The sequence below is a fragment of the Antedon mediterranea genome, chromosome 5 (assembly GCF_964355755.1).
Source record: "Antedon mediterranea chromosome 5, ecAntMedi1.1, whole genome shotgun sequence".
Taxonomy (NCBI): domain Eukaryota; kingdom Metazoa; phylum Echinodermata; class Crinoidea; order Comatulida; family Antedonidae; genus Antedon; species Antedon mediterranea.
This window is the reverse complement of record NC_092674.1, coordinates 28442327-28459447: the sequence shown is the minus strand read 5'-3', so window position 1 is coordinate 28459447 and position 17121 is coordinate 28442327. Positions and strand designations below refer to the sequence as shown.

Here is a 17121-nt window from a genome sequence, read left to right as displayed (position 1 = left end):
CTAAAAATCAAATAATTATTTAGCTTGCTGATTGTTCACGTGTCGGTGTAAAATTCGTAAAATAATCTTCTGTATTGTCTCTATTGTAATTGTCGAACAAGTCTTACTGATTGGTCACATGTCAGCGTCGCACTTATTTCAACAGTCATATTTCAGGTGGACTAATGGAGAATTTCGTGCGTTTGTTTATGTAAGTCGCATGTTATATTAAACCCCTTTCCTTCTAAAAAGGAAACCCGAGAAAAACTGGTACATTTGGTATTGCAGTAAATTGAAATTTGCAATGTGATCGTTTATGATGAGTTGTTCATTCAAATAAGAACACTGATTGATCGCTGACAGTTATTGACTAATATGTGACAGCGTAATGTAAAGATCTTTAGGCCTATTAAGTTTCAAGCAGTGCATCCACCAAACATTATAATACCTGTGGGCACTGTCTGAATCGAATCTTATAAACAAATTCGATTATTATTTAATTTATCAGTAAAATATTCGAATCCATTGTTCTGTAATTGATTGTGTTCCCATTTCAGCGTTGTCTTGTCTTTGCCTTGTCAACTTTTCCATTAGAACGAATATTAATATGCATCTCCCAAGTAATTTGACACTAAAAGCATTTCATTTAATCTAGGCGTTGCAAAGATATGACCATTTTATTTTCAATGGGTAAAAACATTCAAATTGAGGTCAGAGGTCAAAGATGAATTTTAGAAATTTAACAACATGGGTTTTTATAACCAGCATGATTGAAATATTCATAAACACAATGTTTACACTTTCCCCATGATCTGCACACGAAGGCACCTTTGTTGACATAGGGACCTGGACTATTTGCATACGATGAGACATGCGTTTAAACACATTGTACACTCATGCCAATTGCTGATGTATTATGAGAAAATTGTTGTCTCAGATATCATTGTGTTTAAGTTTCTCTGATGAAAACTAAAACTTATAACGTGATAACAATTTATTTGAAAAATAAACGTCGTGTGCGTTGCTGTCACATGACATTAGTTTATAATACGTCAGTTATATACCGGAAAAAATACCCATAATTACATGGGTGGGTATCCAATCTGATTAATGTAATATCTAAAGCGTGGTTCCCACTAGAACGCAACGCAACGTAAAGCTTGGTTCCCCACTAGAACGTAACGCAAGGACGTAAACGCAACACAAGCGTTTTAACCAATGACAAGCGAAGTTATAGACAGTTACCAATCACAAGCGAATAAGACATCGCTTGTGGTTGGTCAATTCACTTGCGTTGCGTTACGTCCTTGCCTTGCGTCGCTAGTGGAAACCACGCTTAAGCGTGGTTCCCACTCGAACGCAACATAACGCAGCGACGTATTGACGCAAAGTGATGTATTGCGTAATCGCAAGTGGGAACCGACAACGCAACAGTGCTTCAAACATCGCAGGTTTGATTTCACGCAGGCGGGGGCAAACACAATTAATGGAAGGGCATTTCCTTACGTTGCTGAGATTGCGCTGCGTCGCTAGTGGGAACCAAGCTTTATATAACAACAGTCACGTCTTGTTTCAATGCATTTGAAATGGAGCAGTTTACGAGTCAAGACCGCTTAGTATACCTCTTGGTTTTTGTAATGTTATGTGTAACTTCTGCTGCTAAAGAACTGAATTGTGAGTTTTATTGAAGGTTGATTTATTATTTAAGTTATACAACCAACTGTTACTTTTTGTAGGCCTAATGCGCGCGTTCAGTGGTTGATAATAAAGTCAAAGCTTTGCGTTCTTGAAATTTAAAAATCGAAAGAAATTCGTGTCGTCAATTGCGTTTCATAAGTAGACGTCATTAACACTAATTTGTTCCTACGAGGACGCGCAAATCTAGTAATTTCGACATTGCTTGGTCAAATGACTTCCCCAGTACCAAACGCAACGCAAAAGGTAAGCGCAACTTAACACAAGTAATTTACTAAGCGATGAATTATGATCCATGGTGCGTGATAGGTCTTCCGTTGCGAGTACGTCCTTTCGTCGCGTTCCAGCGAACAGTACGATACAAATGGTATTTTTTGCAATATTTTTCAGGTAGTTTTCCCGAACCTGTTGGTTTACAAAGAGATGCCGTAACTGCATCAATCGATGGCGATGGTATTCCCAGCACTCAGACACACTGTGATTTTGAGACAAATGGTACAGGCCATCACCTTTTGAGGGCCAACTTGGACCGGTTGTACGTGGTAACGGGCATCCGTTTCAAACAGTGCCTAGGCCTCCCAGAAATTACCAACATAGAAATAAGTCGTTTGAATTTAAGTCAAAATGGACACATTTTCAACGAGTCTTTGATATATAACAGAGGCATAACAAAGGTAAACAAGAAAACGCCGCTTGACATTTTAAAATTAATCATTGTTCTTTTGATTAATTTATGATTAATTATTAAAAAGATGTCATTTAATCGCAAAGATATATACAAATCACAGTTATTTCTTTAATTATGAATCACATGCCCATTTTTTCACTAGCTAATTGTATACACAGCATTTGAAAGAAGACATGTGTACCAACAATGTATTATTTTCCAACAAATTAATATTAATCTACTAATTCAAAAATGACATTTAAAAATGGTATATTTTTAACTTTAATGTGCTGAAGCCTGTTTGTGTGTGCCCTCAACCTGAACTGTAGGCATGCAACTGAACACCCTCACGGTGGTACAAGTAAAAATTCTTCCTCAATCTGTCAACCAATCAAAGGGCAAGAATCCAAAATCGTTCAACCGTGAGCCCTCATAGACTCTCTTTTCCCAGACGTTTTTTGGGTCCAGCAGCTGGGACCTATAAATTATAGTCGAGTTTGCAAATTCGCAAAACTGTCGGCCTTAGATACTAAAGCTACCGCTATGAAACAGCTTATTAATGAACATGTCCTCATGGGACATAGCTGCAGGCTAGAGCCGCGGCGCGAATAAATCTCTTTTGATTCACATATTTTAAAGAAGTAGGGCCTAACTTGTTAAAATTCAGTGTTATACTTAACAATGACAGCGTGCGATATCTGTCCGGGGACCATGGCTAACAACCTGTCAAATTGGACCAATTGGCCTCCAAAATTGGTCCAGCCTGGATAAATTCGGTTCGGGCAGTAGGACTGTTCTTAGCTGGACGCCAAATATTACCCGGGATTACAAATATGATGGGCGACATTCGTCTTAATATCATTCAAAACGTTATTCTCCAGTCACATGATACATTAATTCCAATACGTTACTTCCAATAGCATATTAAATACGTTTTAAAAAGAATTGTTTTACAAATAATTAGCCATTAAATAGTAGTAACAGTAATCGTATTTTATCGTCGTTTTCTTTGCAGAATTTTGAGAACGGTGTTGCTGTATTTGTTTTTGATGTGCCGATTTTTGCGTATATTCTCCAACTAAATATTAAGACAGCACCGTCACGTATGGCCGTTTTTGATTTTACGATGTATGGGTGTCCCATTCCTACAGAAAATTGTAAGTAATGTAATATTCATACTAGAGATTGTTCAATTTGTGTCGGACCAGGACGAATTTTACATCCGGCACAACTTTTGTTGAAGAATCACTTTCCAGGCGCGCGCATGCTACAATGACTTGCATGACGTAACTTGGTCTTAGGTCATAGGTCGTCCCATATCGAAAGCTCCTTAATATAAATAAATTGAATGGGTGTGGTACATTACTAATAATTGTGTATGTGTTTCTGATGAATCAGTTTACAGCTCAACCAATGGTACCATATCGTCAGATGTTTTTCACCATGTGTGGGCACAGACTACCTACAGATACATCATCACGACTGAAACAACTAAATACATTGAAATTCAGTTTAAACTGTTTAACATCAAGCCAGAATCCAACCACTTAGGCGAATGTGACGAAGACAGTTTGGAAGTGATGGATAACGCGTTTCGTCGTCAAACTTTAACTGGAAAAAGATGCGGGGATAAGATGCCACACGTGAGGTCATCCAATTATACAGTGGTTATAATACTGACAGTTAAAGATGGAGAAAGTGAGAGCTATTTTGAGGCGGATTATTTTACAGTGGGTAAGTATTGTACACACGCCTTGTATAGGAGTGTAGAGCGCGAGGTTTGTATGGAAGAAATGAACGGTGGACGTCTGATCGTACGATACGAGCAATGAACGCATACATTTATCTTGAACGTCTACGCAAATGGAATAAAACGCGTTTATTTTGAACGCCTAGTCTAAGCAACAGCAATAAAACGAGTTTATCTTGAACGCCTAGTCTACACAACAGCAATAAAACGCGTTTATCTTGAACGCCTATAGTCTTCCCAACAGCAATAAAAACGCGTTTACCTTGAACGCCTAATCTTCCCAACAGCAATAAAAACGCGTTTACCTTGAACGCCTAATCTTCCCAACAGCAATAAAAACGCGTTTACCTTGAATGCCTAATCTTCCCAACAGCAATAAAAACGCGTTTACCTTGAACGCCTAATCTTCCCAACAGCAATAAAAACGCGTTTACCTTGAACGCCTAATCTTCCCAACAGCAATAAAAACGCGTTTACCTTGAACGCCTAGTCTTCCCAACAGCAATAAAAACGCGTTTACCTTGATGAACGCCTAGTCTTCCCAAAACGTGCAGACAGATATTGATCTCATTTAGGTGCACAGTATTAGTATTAACCCTTGCGTTACAAATATTTATATACATTTTGTTTACACTGATAAAGGGCTAGTGTTGCCCGAAAGCTCTGCTAATTTTTCTGGCTGTTTTACTTTATCGTTTTGATTTAGCTTTTTTTTTGCTTATTTTATTTTGTATCTCCATAGAGATCCAGCCACTGATACCCACAGCATTGTCATTATTTTCAGTAATTTACCTTTGGATTTATACATTTTTTGTTATAGATACTCCAGGTTGTGAATTTGGAAGTGGATGCGACGACTGTATACACACCTGTAATATGCCAAGTGCATTGATTGCGTCATACATGTACCCACATCAATTCAAACGTGTTGAGATACAATGGGAGATTGAGGTGCCTGTTGGTTCATACGTTCATATCGACGTCATTTACTTCGATCTAGGCTTAAATGGGTCATGCGAGGTAGACTCGGAAGCATCACTGGAGTTTTCGATTTTAAGAAATGGTGAGACTGACGGAAATGTGGTAAATCCTAAAGTATGCAGAGGTGACGAGCAGTTTGACTCGCTTACTCATTTTTTACGTGTAATATACAAGAAGGTTGGTGAAAATTCGGCAGGAAATGGATTCGTGATTCGTTATACGACAAGAACGTTTCAACCAGAATTGATTGACAAGAACGTTAAAGGTATTGTTTTTAATGTATCAAACATTACCTATAAAGCGCTGTCTACACTATCAAACTTTATGTGACAACAATGTGATGTGACAATATATGGACACGATGATGCATATTTGGGCACATCGCACTTTCTTTAAACTAGTTGGTAGACAGGTAGACTTGCAAAGTTCTGTCACGGCTGTTAGTGGTCCTACTGCTTTAATTTGTTGATATGCATTTATTTTGTATATATGCATAGATGACATTTGCCCTGTAGTCTAACTGGGCTGAATTACGCACATTTTCCCAAATGACGCAACTCAATGACGTATACGTGCAACAAAAGTAATTTGACCAATCACAAGCAAGAGTTAGAAAGATACGTCGCTTGTGATTGGAAACCATACTGTGTTGCTTTACGTCCTTACATTGAATTAATTTGTGTCTTTTAGGTTCCTGTCCAGAAAAATGGACGAAGTACAATGACCAATGCTATCTACTAGAAAGGCAACAAGATCCTATCACTTGGTATCAAGCATATCACTATTGTATAAACACACACGATGGTAATATCTCTAACATACGTTCACATGATGAAATGCAGTTTGTACATTCATTGCTGCTTTCTGAAGTACCGGATATCATAGGTGGATATATCCCTATAGGTAAGAAGACGTGTTCATTCGGTGATATCGTCCATTTTGATCTGCATTTGTACCCATATATTCACGTTTCTAAAATAAGTGTGAAACTAAAATTTTAAGAAAGAAAACTATTAATAAATAAATAGTCACTCATGTTGAGTTAACTTTTGTTACATTTCATTTCTATTTGATATTTGTACTTTTATTGTTTTATTTGCTAATTAGATATTATTTAAAGGGTAATTGAGCTTCGGTTCGTTGCATAACCCATTTTGTTTCAAATACCATGTTTTCCGTTCATTATGATTATTTAGATTATACTTATAGAAATATTCTTGTAAAAGAAATACTCTATATTATTCTGGTGATACAAAATAAATGGTACGTCTAGTACCGCGAATAATAATAGGGTTTCATCATCATCATCATCATCAAGTTTATATTAATCGTTTATTATTTCTGAAGGTTTGCAGAGAGAATCTTCAGAAGATCATAAGTTCCATCAGCGATTCCGATGGATAACCCGCCAACCAGCTAACTATATGAGTTGGTATCTGTCATCTATGTAAGTAACAGTTACACGTTTGATTTAATCCATGCTTTAACACGAGGACCTTCACTATGTCCAATTACACATACACACACGCATCCGTCCAACAGTGAAAACCTTTAGAAAGAGTCATGAGTCACACAACTCTGACCAGGTCAGGCTTGAACCCTGGAGCCAGTGGCGTAACGCAGATGACTAAGGCCCCTGGTTTAGGAATCCTCAGTGGCCCTTCGAGATATTTTAATGCCAGTTTTGTTCCTCTTGGCACTTCTCAGGGACCCCATAAGCTTTGGGGCCCCTGGGTTTAGCCAGTGAGCGCTCAAAGCCGTTACGCCACTGCCTGGAGCTTGGAATTTAAATGCTCCACCAGGCTTCATGTTGTTACCCATGGTCTTAAAAGTTGTTTTGCGTAAAGAATGTTATCTATACTTGTTAGATATACCAGCGGCGACTTCTTATCCCGTCATCCTGGTAGCAGTATGGTCGATGCATGTACGGTCATTAGAATGAAGACGGTTGCAAGAACGGATCAATGGCGGGATATTGCATGCTCTCGCAAAAAGATCAAATATGTCTTCTGCCAAAAACCAATAACAAGTGAAGGTTAGTACAGTATACATTGTATACATTCTCAATGCACAGTCTGAGGTCTGACCAACTATATACATCATAAACTCTGGATTAGTTAAAAATATTGCTCCAGACGCTGTATGGACTTTTCCTATGATACCGATATTTTCATATGTGGAGATACAGCACAGATAATTGCATAAAAAAGATGTAAATTATACCAGGACTTTTAGAGATTAATGTCTTTATTATATATAAAATAAATTGCCTGAACCTCAAAATGTAATAGGCGTGGCACGGAAGCCTCATAAAATGTGAGTCTCGTGAGCTTATCCAGACTTTTCGTAGGTGAATTCGTCTCGAAAGACGATATGTGCGTCTTTGTCGCACCTCTATAGCCAGATTTTTCTTAGGTGGGTGATGCAGTAATCATGAATTAGGCTCAATTATTGATATTCCTCTACCAGTCTACCTTATTGACTATGTTTGATGGTCAACGGATACAAATAATAAAGATGTTCTGCATCGCTCCTCATTGACACTTATTTTTATCATTTTGTTTCGCAGTATTCATTAAGAATGTGAGTATGACTATTGAAGATCCCAAAGAACCGTCGATCTGTCAATCATCTCATTATTTCCAGTGTAAGTCTGGAGATTGCGTTGCTGACGCATTTGCTTGTGATGGTGTGAACGATTGCGCTGACGCATCCGATGAAGACGGAGTTATGTGCCAAAAAAGAGAACAAAGTAAGTCATTACGGAAGAGTGAGATCTCAATATCAGATATATAGGAGATTACTCTAATTATTGAGATTACTCCGGATATAGAGAATTGTGTAAATGTATCTTTTGCCTGAATAAATAATAGTAATGATAACCGATTTGAAAAATAAATATATTTCGGTCCCTTTTCAATAAGACCAAATTTGTGGAATTCATAACCATGAATTGTGCAAAAATTGTTAACGACATATCTAGACTTGCACCAAGTCTGTAGTTATTGTCTTAGTCCACCAGTCGATTTGAGTTTTGTCTGGAAAATAGTATACGTATGAAACGCCATATGTGCCAAACTATTTATCTTATACTAATATTAAGTCAAAACCCAGAATAAGACATATCCAACATGTTGTGTTTTCAGCTTTGTTTTGCACGTCAGAACAAGAGCAAAAATGCGTTTCACTGTCTTTGTTGTGTGACGGCAAAGTGGATTTGCGAAATGAGGATGATGAAAATTCCTGTAGTAAGTATTTACACTACCGATAAGTTAAGACAAGGAATATTATACATTTGTTAAGAGTATTGAAAAGGTCTGTGGGCAGTTAATCTTTATTGTATCTATGAATTATAATTGTTATAAATGTATTTTCGTAGACTTTACCCACACGTGTCTAGACGGTAAAAGGGCTTGTGGAAGTGGAAACTGTATAAATGAAAACTTATTTTGCAATGGCGTCAAAGACTGTGACCAAAATGAGGACGAAGATGAATATTGTGGTAAAAATAACAATTTCTTGTAATTCATTATGTAATAAATGCACATTCATATTCATTTATTTTCCAGAAAACATAAATAACACATAAAAAACAAGTATACATGATAACAATACAAAAAAAAACAGGACACCATTCTGGCGGAGTGTCAAAAAGCAATACAAATATCTCAGACTCACTAATAGTGTTGGTTGACATAATTAAGCATTTACAATCCGGTTATATGAAAAATACAAAAATCAGAGAAAAATTTTACTTTCATTGTAAAGGGACATTTCCGTAATATGTACCGGAATCTCATAAATAAAGAAAGAGTGAAATAAAGCATTTCTCATGTCAGAAAATAAGTTTCTCACTTCTACGTGTAACATTGGTAGGCTGTGCTATTTAGGCCTACGTTATGATAAATGATGCGTCAACAAAAATCCCACGAGACGCATTGCTCGAACGCACCGCTAAATGCTCATTGTCTTGTTCATATTAGATGCCTGTGCACCTGGGTTCACCCAGTGCTATGATGGTAGTTGTATTCCAAAGCACGCTGAATGTGACGGGACAGTCGACTGCCCAGGTAGAAATCATGAAGATGAATTATATGATGAATGTGGTAAGTATTTAATATGACAAATATTTATAAATATATGGCATATACGGTTTCTCTGCAGACAGATATACGGTTTCTCTTCATTCTTTCATCATTATTATGAAGCTTTTGGCAGCAGAGCAAAGCGTCATGTGCATAAACAAAGCGTCATAACGCACAGCAAAGCGTCATGTGCATAGTAAAGCGTCATACACCAAGTAAAGCGTCATTTAGTACATAACGAAGCGTCTGTACACCAAGCCTTTGGTGCAGTACAAAGCGTCATGTGCATGAACAAAGCGTCCTAACGCACAGGAAAGCGCCATGTGCATAATGAGGTTACACGCACAGCAAAGCGCATCATGTAGTGCATAAGGAAGCGTCACAGGCACAGCAAAGCGTCATGTAGTGCATATCGAAGCGTCACACTGGTCAAGCAAAGCACCTATCTTATCTGTATTTATGACACTAGCAAAAAAATAAAATAATTGTATAATTTGCATATAGAATATAGAACGGCAACATCCGACGATTTTTGTGGGGATGATGAAGGCGTTTGTGATAATGGCGCCTGCTATAACAAGACGTTAGAATGCATATATGATATTGATATATACGGAATACAAGTTGGGTGCAGAGATGTGACACATCTAAGAGATTGCGGTAAGAAGTCTGGTTTTTCAGTTTGTAAGTGTGCGTGCGATTAAACTCCACTGAATGGTTTTTGTATTATAGTTGGCGCTATTCAGGCATAATGCCTTTAATTCAGTTGGTTTTTATTTTCACGCATATATATTATGGAGGATGCATATTTTATAATCATTGCTACAGTAGATACAGTACATACAGCAGGCCTACAGCGCTATACACTGTCTCGTACAATCGTCATCATTCCCTGAAAATACATAAATGTAAAGTGATGTAATTATTACTTATCACGTTATTCATCCAACAGAAACCTTTGAGTGTTCGATTTATATGTACAAATGCCCTGATTCGTACTGTATTCCGTTAAGGCTACGATGTAACAAGGAATGGGACTGTCCGAATGGAGAGGATGAGAATCATTGCGGTATGCTCCTTTTTTTTGTCATTTATATTTGGGAAAGAAAAAGAAATTATCTAATTATTATCCGATTACCAAAAAACTCCATTAGCTAGCTAGATGATGTGTGACGACACGCCTTGTGTCGTACGATGACACGGTTGGGATAGAGATAGCTCATCCTGGCTACGAAAAAAAATTATGTGTATAGCGCCCTCTATATCGTCACACAATTTTGGTTGTTCCTGGTCGAAAGACGCGTCATTTTCAATGTTACTTAAGCGTGGTTCCCACTAGCGACGCAACGCAAGGACGTAACGCAACGCAAGTGAATTGACCAATCACAAGCGATGGCTTATTCGCTTGTGATTGCTAACTGTCTATAACTTCGCTTGTCATTGGTCAACACGCTTACGTTGCGTTTACGTCCTTGCGTTACGTTCTAGTGGGAACCAAGCTTTATACAGCGATAGAACATAAAACGTATTGAGTTTTTTTTGTATAATGCTTCAGATGATTATGTACTGCCTAACTTTTACCACTGTCGCTCGTCCAAGCAATACCTATCGCCATTGGAAGTATGTGATGGTGTGAAGCACTGTCCAAGCGGTGATGACGAACAGTTTTGTGGTAAGTTAAAAGTTGTAACGTATTATGACTTAAGCTTAGTTCTCACTAGCGACGCAACGTAACGCAATCTACGCAACGTAAGAAAATGCCCTTCCAATCATTGTGTTTGTCCCCGCCTGTGTGAAATCAGACCTGCGATGTTTGCAGTCGTCGGTTCCCACTTGTGATTACGCAATACAGCACTTTGCGTCGATACGCGCTGCATTGCGTTGTTATGGAATCTATCTAAGGACATTTCATGATTGTTGTTCTGTTGATGACATTTCACATTATATTAAAAACGTTTTTTCTTCGCGCAATTGATACATATTTCAGTTTTATATTACTCTTTAAATTACCTGTTATATTGTAGGTATCTCATGCCCGCCAAGTTGCACTTGTTCGGGATTTGTAGTAGATTGTGTGACGTCACCTGCAAATTATTTGAGCATCACTGACGTGCAGCTACTTTCGGTGTCTGCTAGATATTTGTGAGTAAAAGTAAAATACCGAAAATACTTTTACAGTCTTCCCTTCCACACCATAATAGACCACCTTCATGTGTCATGCAGCATGCAAGAACCAGTGACGTTAATGGCTATGATGAACGCTCAATGACTAAACACAGGGGCTCCGGAGCTTATGGGAGCACCTGAGCAGTGCCCAGAGAAAACCGGTATTAAAATATGTTGACAAAAAGGCTAAAAACCCCAAGGCATCTGCGTAACGCCTCTGGAACCGGCTAAGTTGCAATACCATCATCTCCAGGCCCTTAAATATTCAACTCTCTGTACGGTTAAGACGTTCAATTCTTCTTACTTTTTTCATTTTAGAAACCTAAGTGGATGTTTACAAAAGAACGCAACACATTTCTTTAAAATTATTGATGAATTTAAATTTCTTCACACGTTGTAAGTATTTAAAATTGCATGTAGTACACTTCATGTTCGCTTCAACGTCTATATCTTAGATGCCAAATAGCATTTCTAATAATAATAATATTAAAGTAGTATGTATATTTGTAATTTCTATTTTTTTTTCTATTCCAGAGATCTGTCGCACAATAGCATAGAATCTCTTCCTACTGACGTGTTTAAAGAATTGTTTAACCTGAGAAATCTGTAAGATTTCATTTCGATTATTTAAAATAATAATAATTGTTGTTATAAAAATCGTCATTATAATTCGATCGTTTCTGGTACATAAACGTATCAGAAGGTCTGTGTAAGAGAAGTTGTTTACGACATTTGTTTAATCGTGTGTTCAATTAAAAAAGCTGCCAGCTACGACGCAACGCAACGCAAGTGATCTGACCAATTAAAGTGATTGATTATTCAGAGTGTCAATTGTCGTTGGTCAACCCGCTTGCGTTGCGTCATAGTGGGATCCAGAGTTATGACTGTTGAGAAAAAAAATATGACCCAAGATAGCGAAAACATTACCGATCGTTTCTGGTACATAAACGTATCAGAAGGTCTGTGTAAGAGAAGTTGTTTACGACATTTGTTTAATCGTGTGTTCAATTAAAAAAGCTGCCAGCTACGACGCAACGCAACGCAAGTGATCTGACCAATTAAAGTGATTGATTATTCAGAGTGTCAATTGTCGTTGGTCAACCCGCTTGCGTTGCGTCATAGTGGGATCCAGAGTTATGACTGTTGAGAAAAAAAATATGACCCAAGATAGCGAAAACATTACCTTATTGTCGGAGGTGTATGCCACAATGACGCAAATATTTTGTAATTAAAAATTGAGTATTAATTAACTATTAAAAAAATTAAAATTAATTATTTTTTAGCGACTTGAGCTTTAACAACATTCGCCGTATTCACACCAGCGTACTAACACAAGCACTTAGAGAAGTGTAAGTAAAAACCATGTATGCTTATTCACACTAAAAAATAGTGTTTAGATCTTAAACATATATTTTGTATCCACTTTTCCCACACATTTAGCCTTAAACATGTTTAGATATGAAACTGTTTAGGTTCTAAATACATTCTAAACATGTAGTATGTGACGTGACGGTTGTTAAACAAGTGGAGCAATATAAAGACACGTTTAGGTTTTAAACGTGTTTAATTTGCCATGTGTGGAGCTCACGTGTGAAGCTTTTTTTTTTGCCACAGTAACATCATATGCACGCAACGCTAAATAGGTGCCTAAACACTGAACATAATAATAGTGACTGCTAAACGAGTGGAGGAAAAACTTGTAGCTATAGACACGTTTAGGTTTTATACACGCTAAATATGTTGTGTTTACAGGCTAAATGTGTGGAAAAAGTGGGTACAAAATAGATGGTTAAGATGTAAACACTATTTTTAAAATGCATTATTGTATGCTTGTTGTACGCATGGAATGCTGTATTACCAAATGTTCCTATGATACAGTGGAGATACAGCACTGAGTGTATTATTATTAATACTAATGCATTATTTCAGTAACATTAAAGCAAATCTCATCGATGAAGTTCCCGTTGATACGTTCAAAAATTTACAGCTGACTCTACTGTAAGTTGAATCTATTGTATATTATTTACCATATCAGATATTTTGGCTTAAAATATTAGTTATTAATTATAATTATGTATAGTTTTATTTAAATATTACTTTATTTAATTTTCTTATACATAAGGTTATATTTTGACTGTTTGTATGGAGTAAGTGCAGAATCTATTTAGGCTTTAGCCTATTCTCACTTCTGGTTATTTTTCATTGGTGACCGAATAAATATTATTATTATTATTAATATTGTGAAGCTCTCGGAAGTTGATTACAACTTTGTAATGATTTCAGGAGAACCGATTATCGTAAATTCTGCTGTGATACAGAGATTGATAAATGCTACCCGGAAGAAGATCCATTTTCGTCTTGTAAGGAACTGATGAAGGAGCCCGTTCTACGAGTGTTCATCTGGATTCTGGGCGTCAGCGCTTTCGTAGGGAACATCTTTGTATTGGTCTGGCGTTTACGATCTAAAGAAATGAACAAGGTACAGGGTTACCTGATTCAAAATCTTGCGGTTTCTGATCTCTTCATGGGTGTCTACCTACTGGTGATAGCGTCAGCTGATGCCTATTACTACGGTGACTATATAGACTATGCTGAGAAATGGAAAGACAGCTTTGTGTGCAGCTTAGCTGGGTTTCTTGCTACTTTCTCTTCTGAGATGTCTGTCTTTATTTTAACAGTCATAACAGTCGATCGATTTATTTGCATTGTGTACCCATTCGGTGAATACAAACTGCGACCGAAGAGCGCCATTCGCGTTCTTGTTTTAGGCTGGATTTTGGTGTTCGTTGTTTCTATTGCGCCAATTATATTCGTAAAAGCAGACAAGTTTTACGGCGCGAATTCCGTGTGTTTAGCTTTACCGATCTCGCATCAAACCATCCCTGCTCCTGGTTATGCAATGACCTTCTTCTTCGGAGTGAATTCGCTGAGTTTTCTGGTGATGGCATTCTGTTACATAACGATGTACGTAAGTGTCAAGAAATCAGCTAAGAATTTGAAGGACAATATTAACCAGTCAACAGACAACAAGAAAAAGGAACTCAAGATGGCAGCCAAAATGGCATTCATTGTTTTCACGGATATGGCGTGCTGGCTACCAATCATCATCATGGGTATTTTGGCTCATTCGGTTGACAATCTTGATATACCGGGTACCGTCGTGGCATGGACAGCTGTTTTTATTTTACCATTGAATTCAGCTCTCAACCCTTATCTATACACGTTTTCATCGTACGTGTCTAGTGACACAAAGAAGAAATCATTGACATCGGAGACATCAACCATGAGTACACAGCAGAAAGAAGTTGGTAAGTTTAAGCAAGGCAATCTAACCGGGGATCAAAGGGTTTTTCTGTGGCCGCGAAACGATCAGTTCCACGCCCTTAACAGACACCGCGAACCGCGGAGAATATGTACATAGTACAGTACTGTTGGTACTTGTGTCGCAGCCAGTTCCTTGGTATAATGTTTAATTCATGAGAAATAATTCTGTTGAATACCCTTGAAGGCTGATTGATGAATATCATCCCGCTCCCGGCTCTAAATTTCAAAAATTACAATGCAAAATATAGAACTTTGCCTATTTAAAAAATCCAGGATTCGCCACGTATAAGGGTAAGTTTTTAGTGGCATTGTAACGTGGTTGTTTACATTATGTTGTTTGTTTATTATGGTCCTGGTGTAAATTTGAAATCTTTTCTGAATCCGTATTAGTGAACCATGATTTCTTTCATCTCATGACAATAGCGCATCACTACAAAGCAATGACATTCGTTAGAGGAACTGCTGACAACAACTCGACAATGTTTCTTTTACTTTGTCTTTTTTAAGATAACATTCAACTATCTGACTTGCCAGAAACCGTTCTTAGAAAACGACAACTTTTGCCGTTCTTGCGACAATCTTCGAAGAAGGCTGTACTTATCTCCAGCAGATTGGAAACAAGTGAGGGAGGTGGTATCAGAGACGAAGAGCTGGAATCGATTGAGGAACAGTACTTAAAAGCGGTGCAAACGATCAAAAAGTGTCGACAATGCTCTGCCAAACCATTTAATGCAAAACAAGGTAGGCCTACACACATGATGAATTATAATCCCGGGGTTAGGTTTCGGCATAAATCACTATTAAGCTTGGTTCCCACTAGGACGCAACACAAGGACGTAAACGCAACACAAGGACGTAAACGCAACACAAGCGTGTTTGACCAATGACAAGCGACTCATTTGAATAATCCGTCGCTGGTAATTGGTCAACCACTAATATAAGTTGCGTTACCTCCATGTGTTGCGTCTCTAGTGGGAACCAAGCATCAGTCTACACGAATTAACAGCATGATAGAGTATAATATGAATCTGCAGTAGTAGGCCTACTTTGATGTTACGGTGTGACTATATGATTTACGCATGAGGCAAGTAGTATATGTAAACTAATAAGAACAAACTAATTATTTGCTACTTTACAGATAATGTTCCTGTAAACAACAATCAAGATTCAGTCATTATAGACGAAAATAAAACGGATTTACAGAAATGAAATATCTAAGGATATTCGCAGCGTCAACATTTTTTCTGGCGGCAACGAAAAGAAGAATTACTTTTAAGCTAAGAGCTATAGAGAAATCGTTTAATAACTTAACAATAGTTGTTAGTAACTTGCATCAATGTACTAGTACGGTATTTGATAATTTAGCAAAACAATATTGTACAGTTTATAATCGTTATTTAACTTTAAAGTGAAACCGTATGCCAAATTTAAAATTCAGGAGCAAATTATTTATCACCAGTAACTTCATTTCGTTTGTGACCGTATAAAAGCGGTTAAGGAACTAAGTAACGTTTTGTAAGTTTTTACAGTTTGTACGTAACCATAGAAGCGGTTAAGTAACGTTTTGTGAGTTTGTACGTCAACGATAATAAAAGTGGTTAAGTAACGCTTTGTAAGTTTACAGTTTGTACGTCAACGATAGAAGCGGTAAAGTAACGTTTTTTTAATTTGTACAGTTTATACGTCAAAGAATGTCACGCGGTTAAGCATGGAGTAAAGAATAAGAGGAGACACAACTTGAATAGTTCAGTCAGTTCATCGTGTTTACCGCTTGCTTAAGGCTATGCTTGTAATGAGTATTTAAGGAGGTGCTAAACACTGCCGTTACGTAACCCAATTAGCAAAGAGTACAATGTTTACTGCCCGCGGTCAATTTTGGTGTTAGTACACATGCGTATTAGGACGTCACAATACTCTTGCTAGGCGATGTGCGTTCAAGCGTGAAAGGTGTACTATATACTGTTTGTAGACCTACTGAACTTGTATTCCGACCTTGTTTATTAATTTTTATTAAAAAGCAGCGCTATATATATATTCTACTGGATATCTTTTATTAATAAATTAATAATACGAGTTTTATACGGCACCAACAAAGGAATTATATTTATATGGTTTACTGTGTACTAAATGTTGGTAATTTCTCCAGACAACTTATCATGAATCATGATGAATAAATGGGTTTAATAAGGACCAGTGGTGGTGCCAGCGGGGGGTTACGGGGGCTGTATCCCTCGTCGTCTCCCCCCCCCCCTCCCCTCTTCCCCGTCTGGGAAACGCGAGTACTTTTCGTCGGGGAATATAATATACAGTAAAAATCATTCGTGTTCACTTCGTATAACTTCAGCGCCTAGAAAAACCGCGACGTTCCATTTTTTTTAGTACTGTACGTTGCTTGGTGGAGCGGAGAGCTATTGCACTTTGCATGCATTATTGCCAGCGATCTAATAAACAATGAATAGGTACGCACTTGTCTG

The 17121-nt window shown here is 37.6% G+C and overlaps 2 protein-coding genes across 2 annotated transcripts; both read left to right on the top strand.

Moving 5' to 3' along the window:
- Positions 1–9344: 9344 nt before the first annotated feature.
- On the top strand, positions 9345–11349 carry LOC140049900 (SCO-spondin-like). The gene is made up of 5 exons (XM_072094853.1): positions 9345–9372; positions 9662–9817; positions 10110–10226; positions 10713–10829; positions 11182–11349. Exons 1-5 carry the CDS (start codon positions 9345–9347, stop codon positions 11301–11303), a joined length of 540 nt encoding a protein of 179 aa, XP_071950954.1. The 3' UTR covers positions 11304–11349.
- Positions 11350–11912: 563 nt separating this feature from the next.
- On the top strand, positions 11913–16101 carry LOC140049385 (G-protein coupled receptor GRL101-like). The gene is made up of 6 exons (XM_072094262.1): positions 11913–11929; positions 12607–12672; positions 13253–13321; positions 13607–14631; positions 15155–15388; positions 15786–16101. Exons 4-6 carry the CDS (start codon positions 13695–13697, stop codon positions 15854–15856), a joined length of 1242 nt encoding a protein of 413 aa, XP_071950363.1. The 5' UTR covers positions 11913–11929; positions 12607–12672; positions 13253–13321; positions 13607–13694; the 3' UTR covers positions 15857–16101.
- Positions 16102–17121: the final 1020 nt, after the last annotated feature.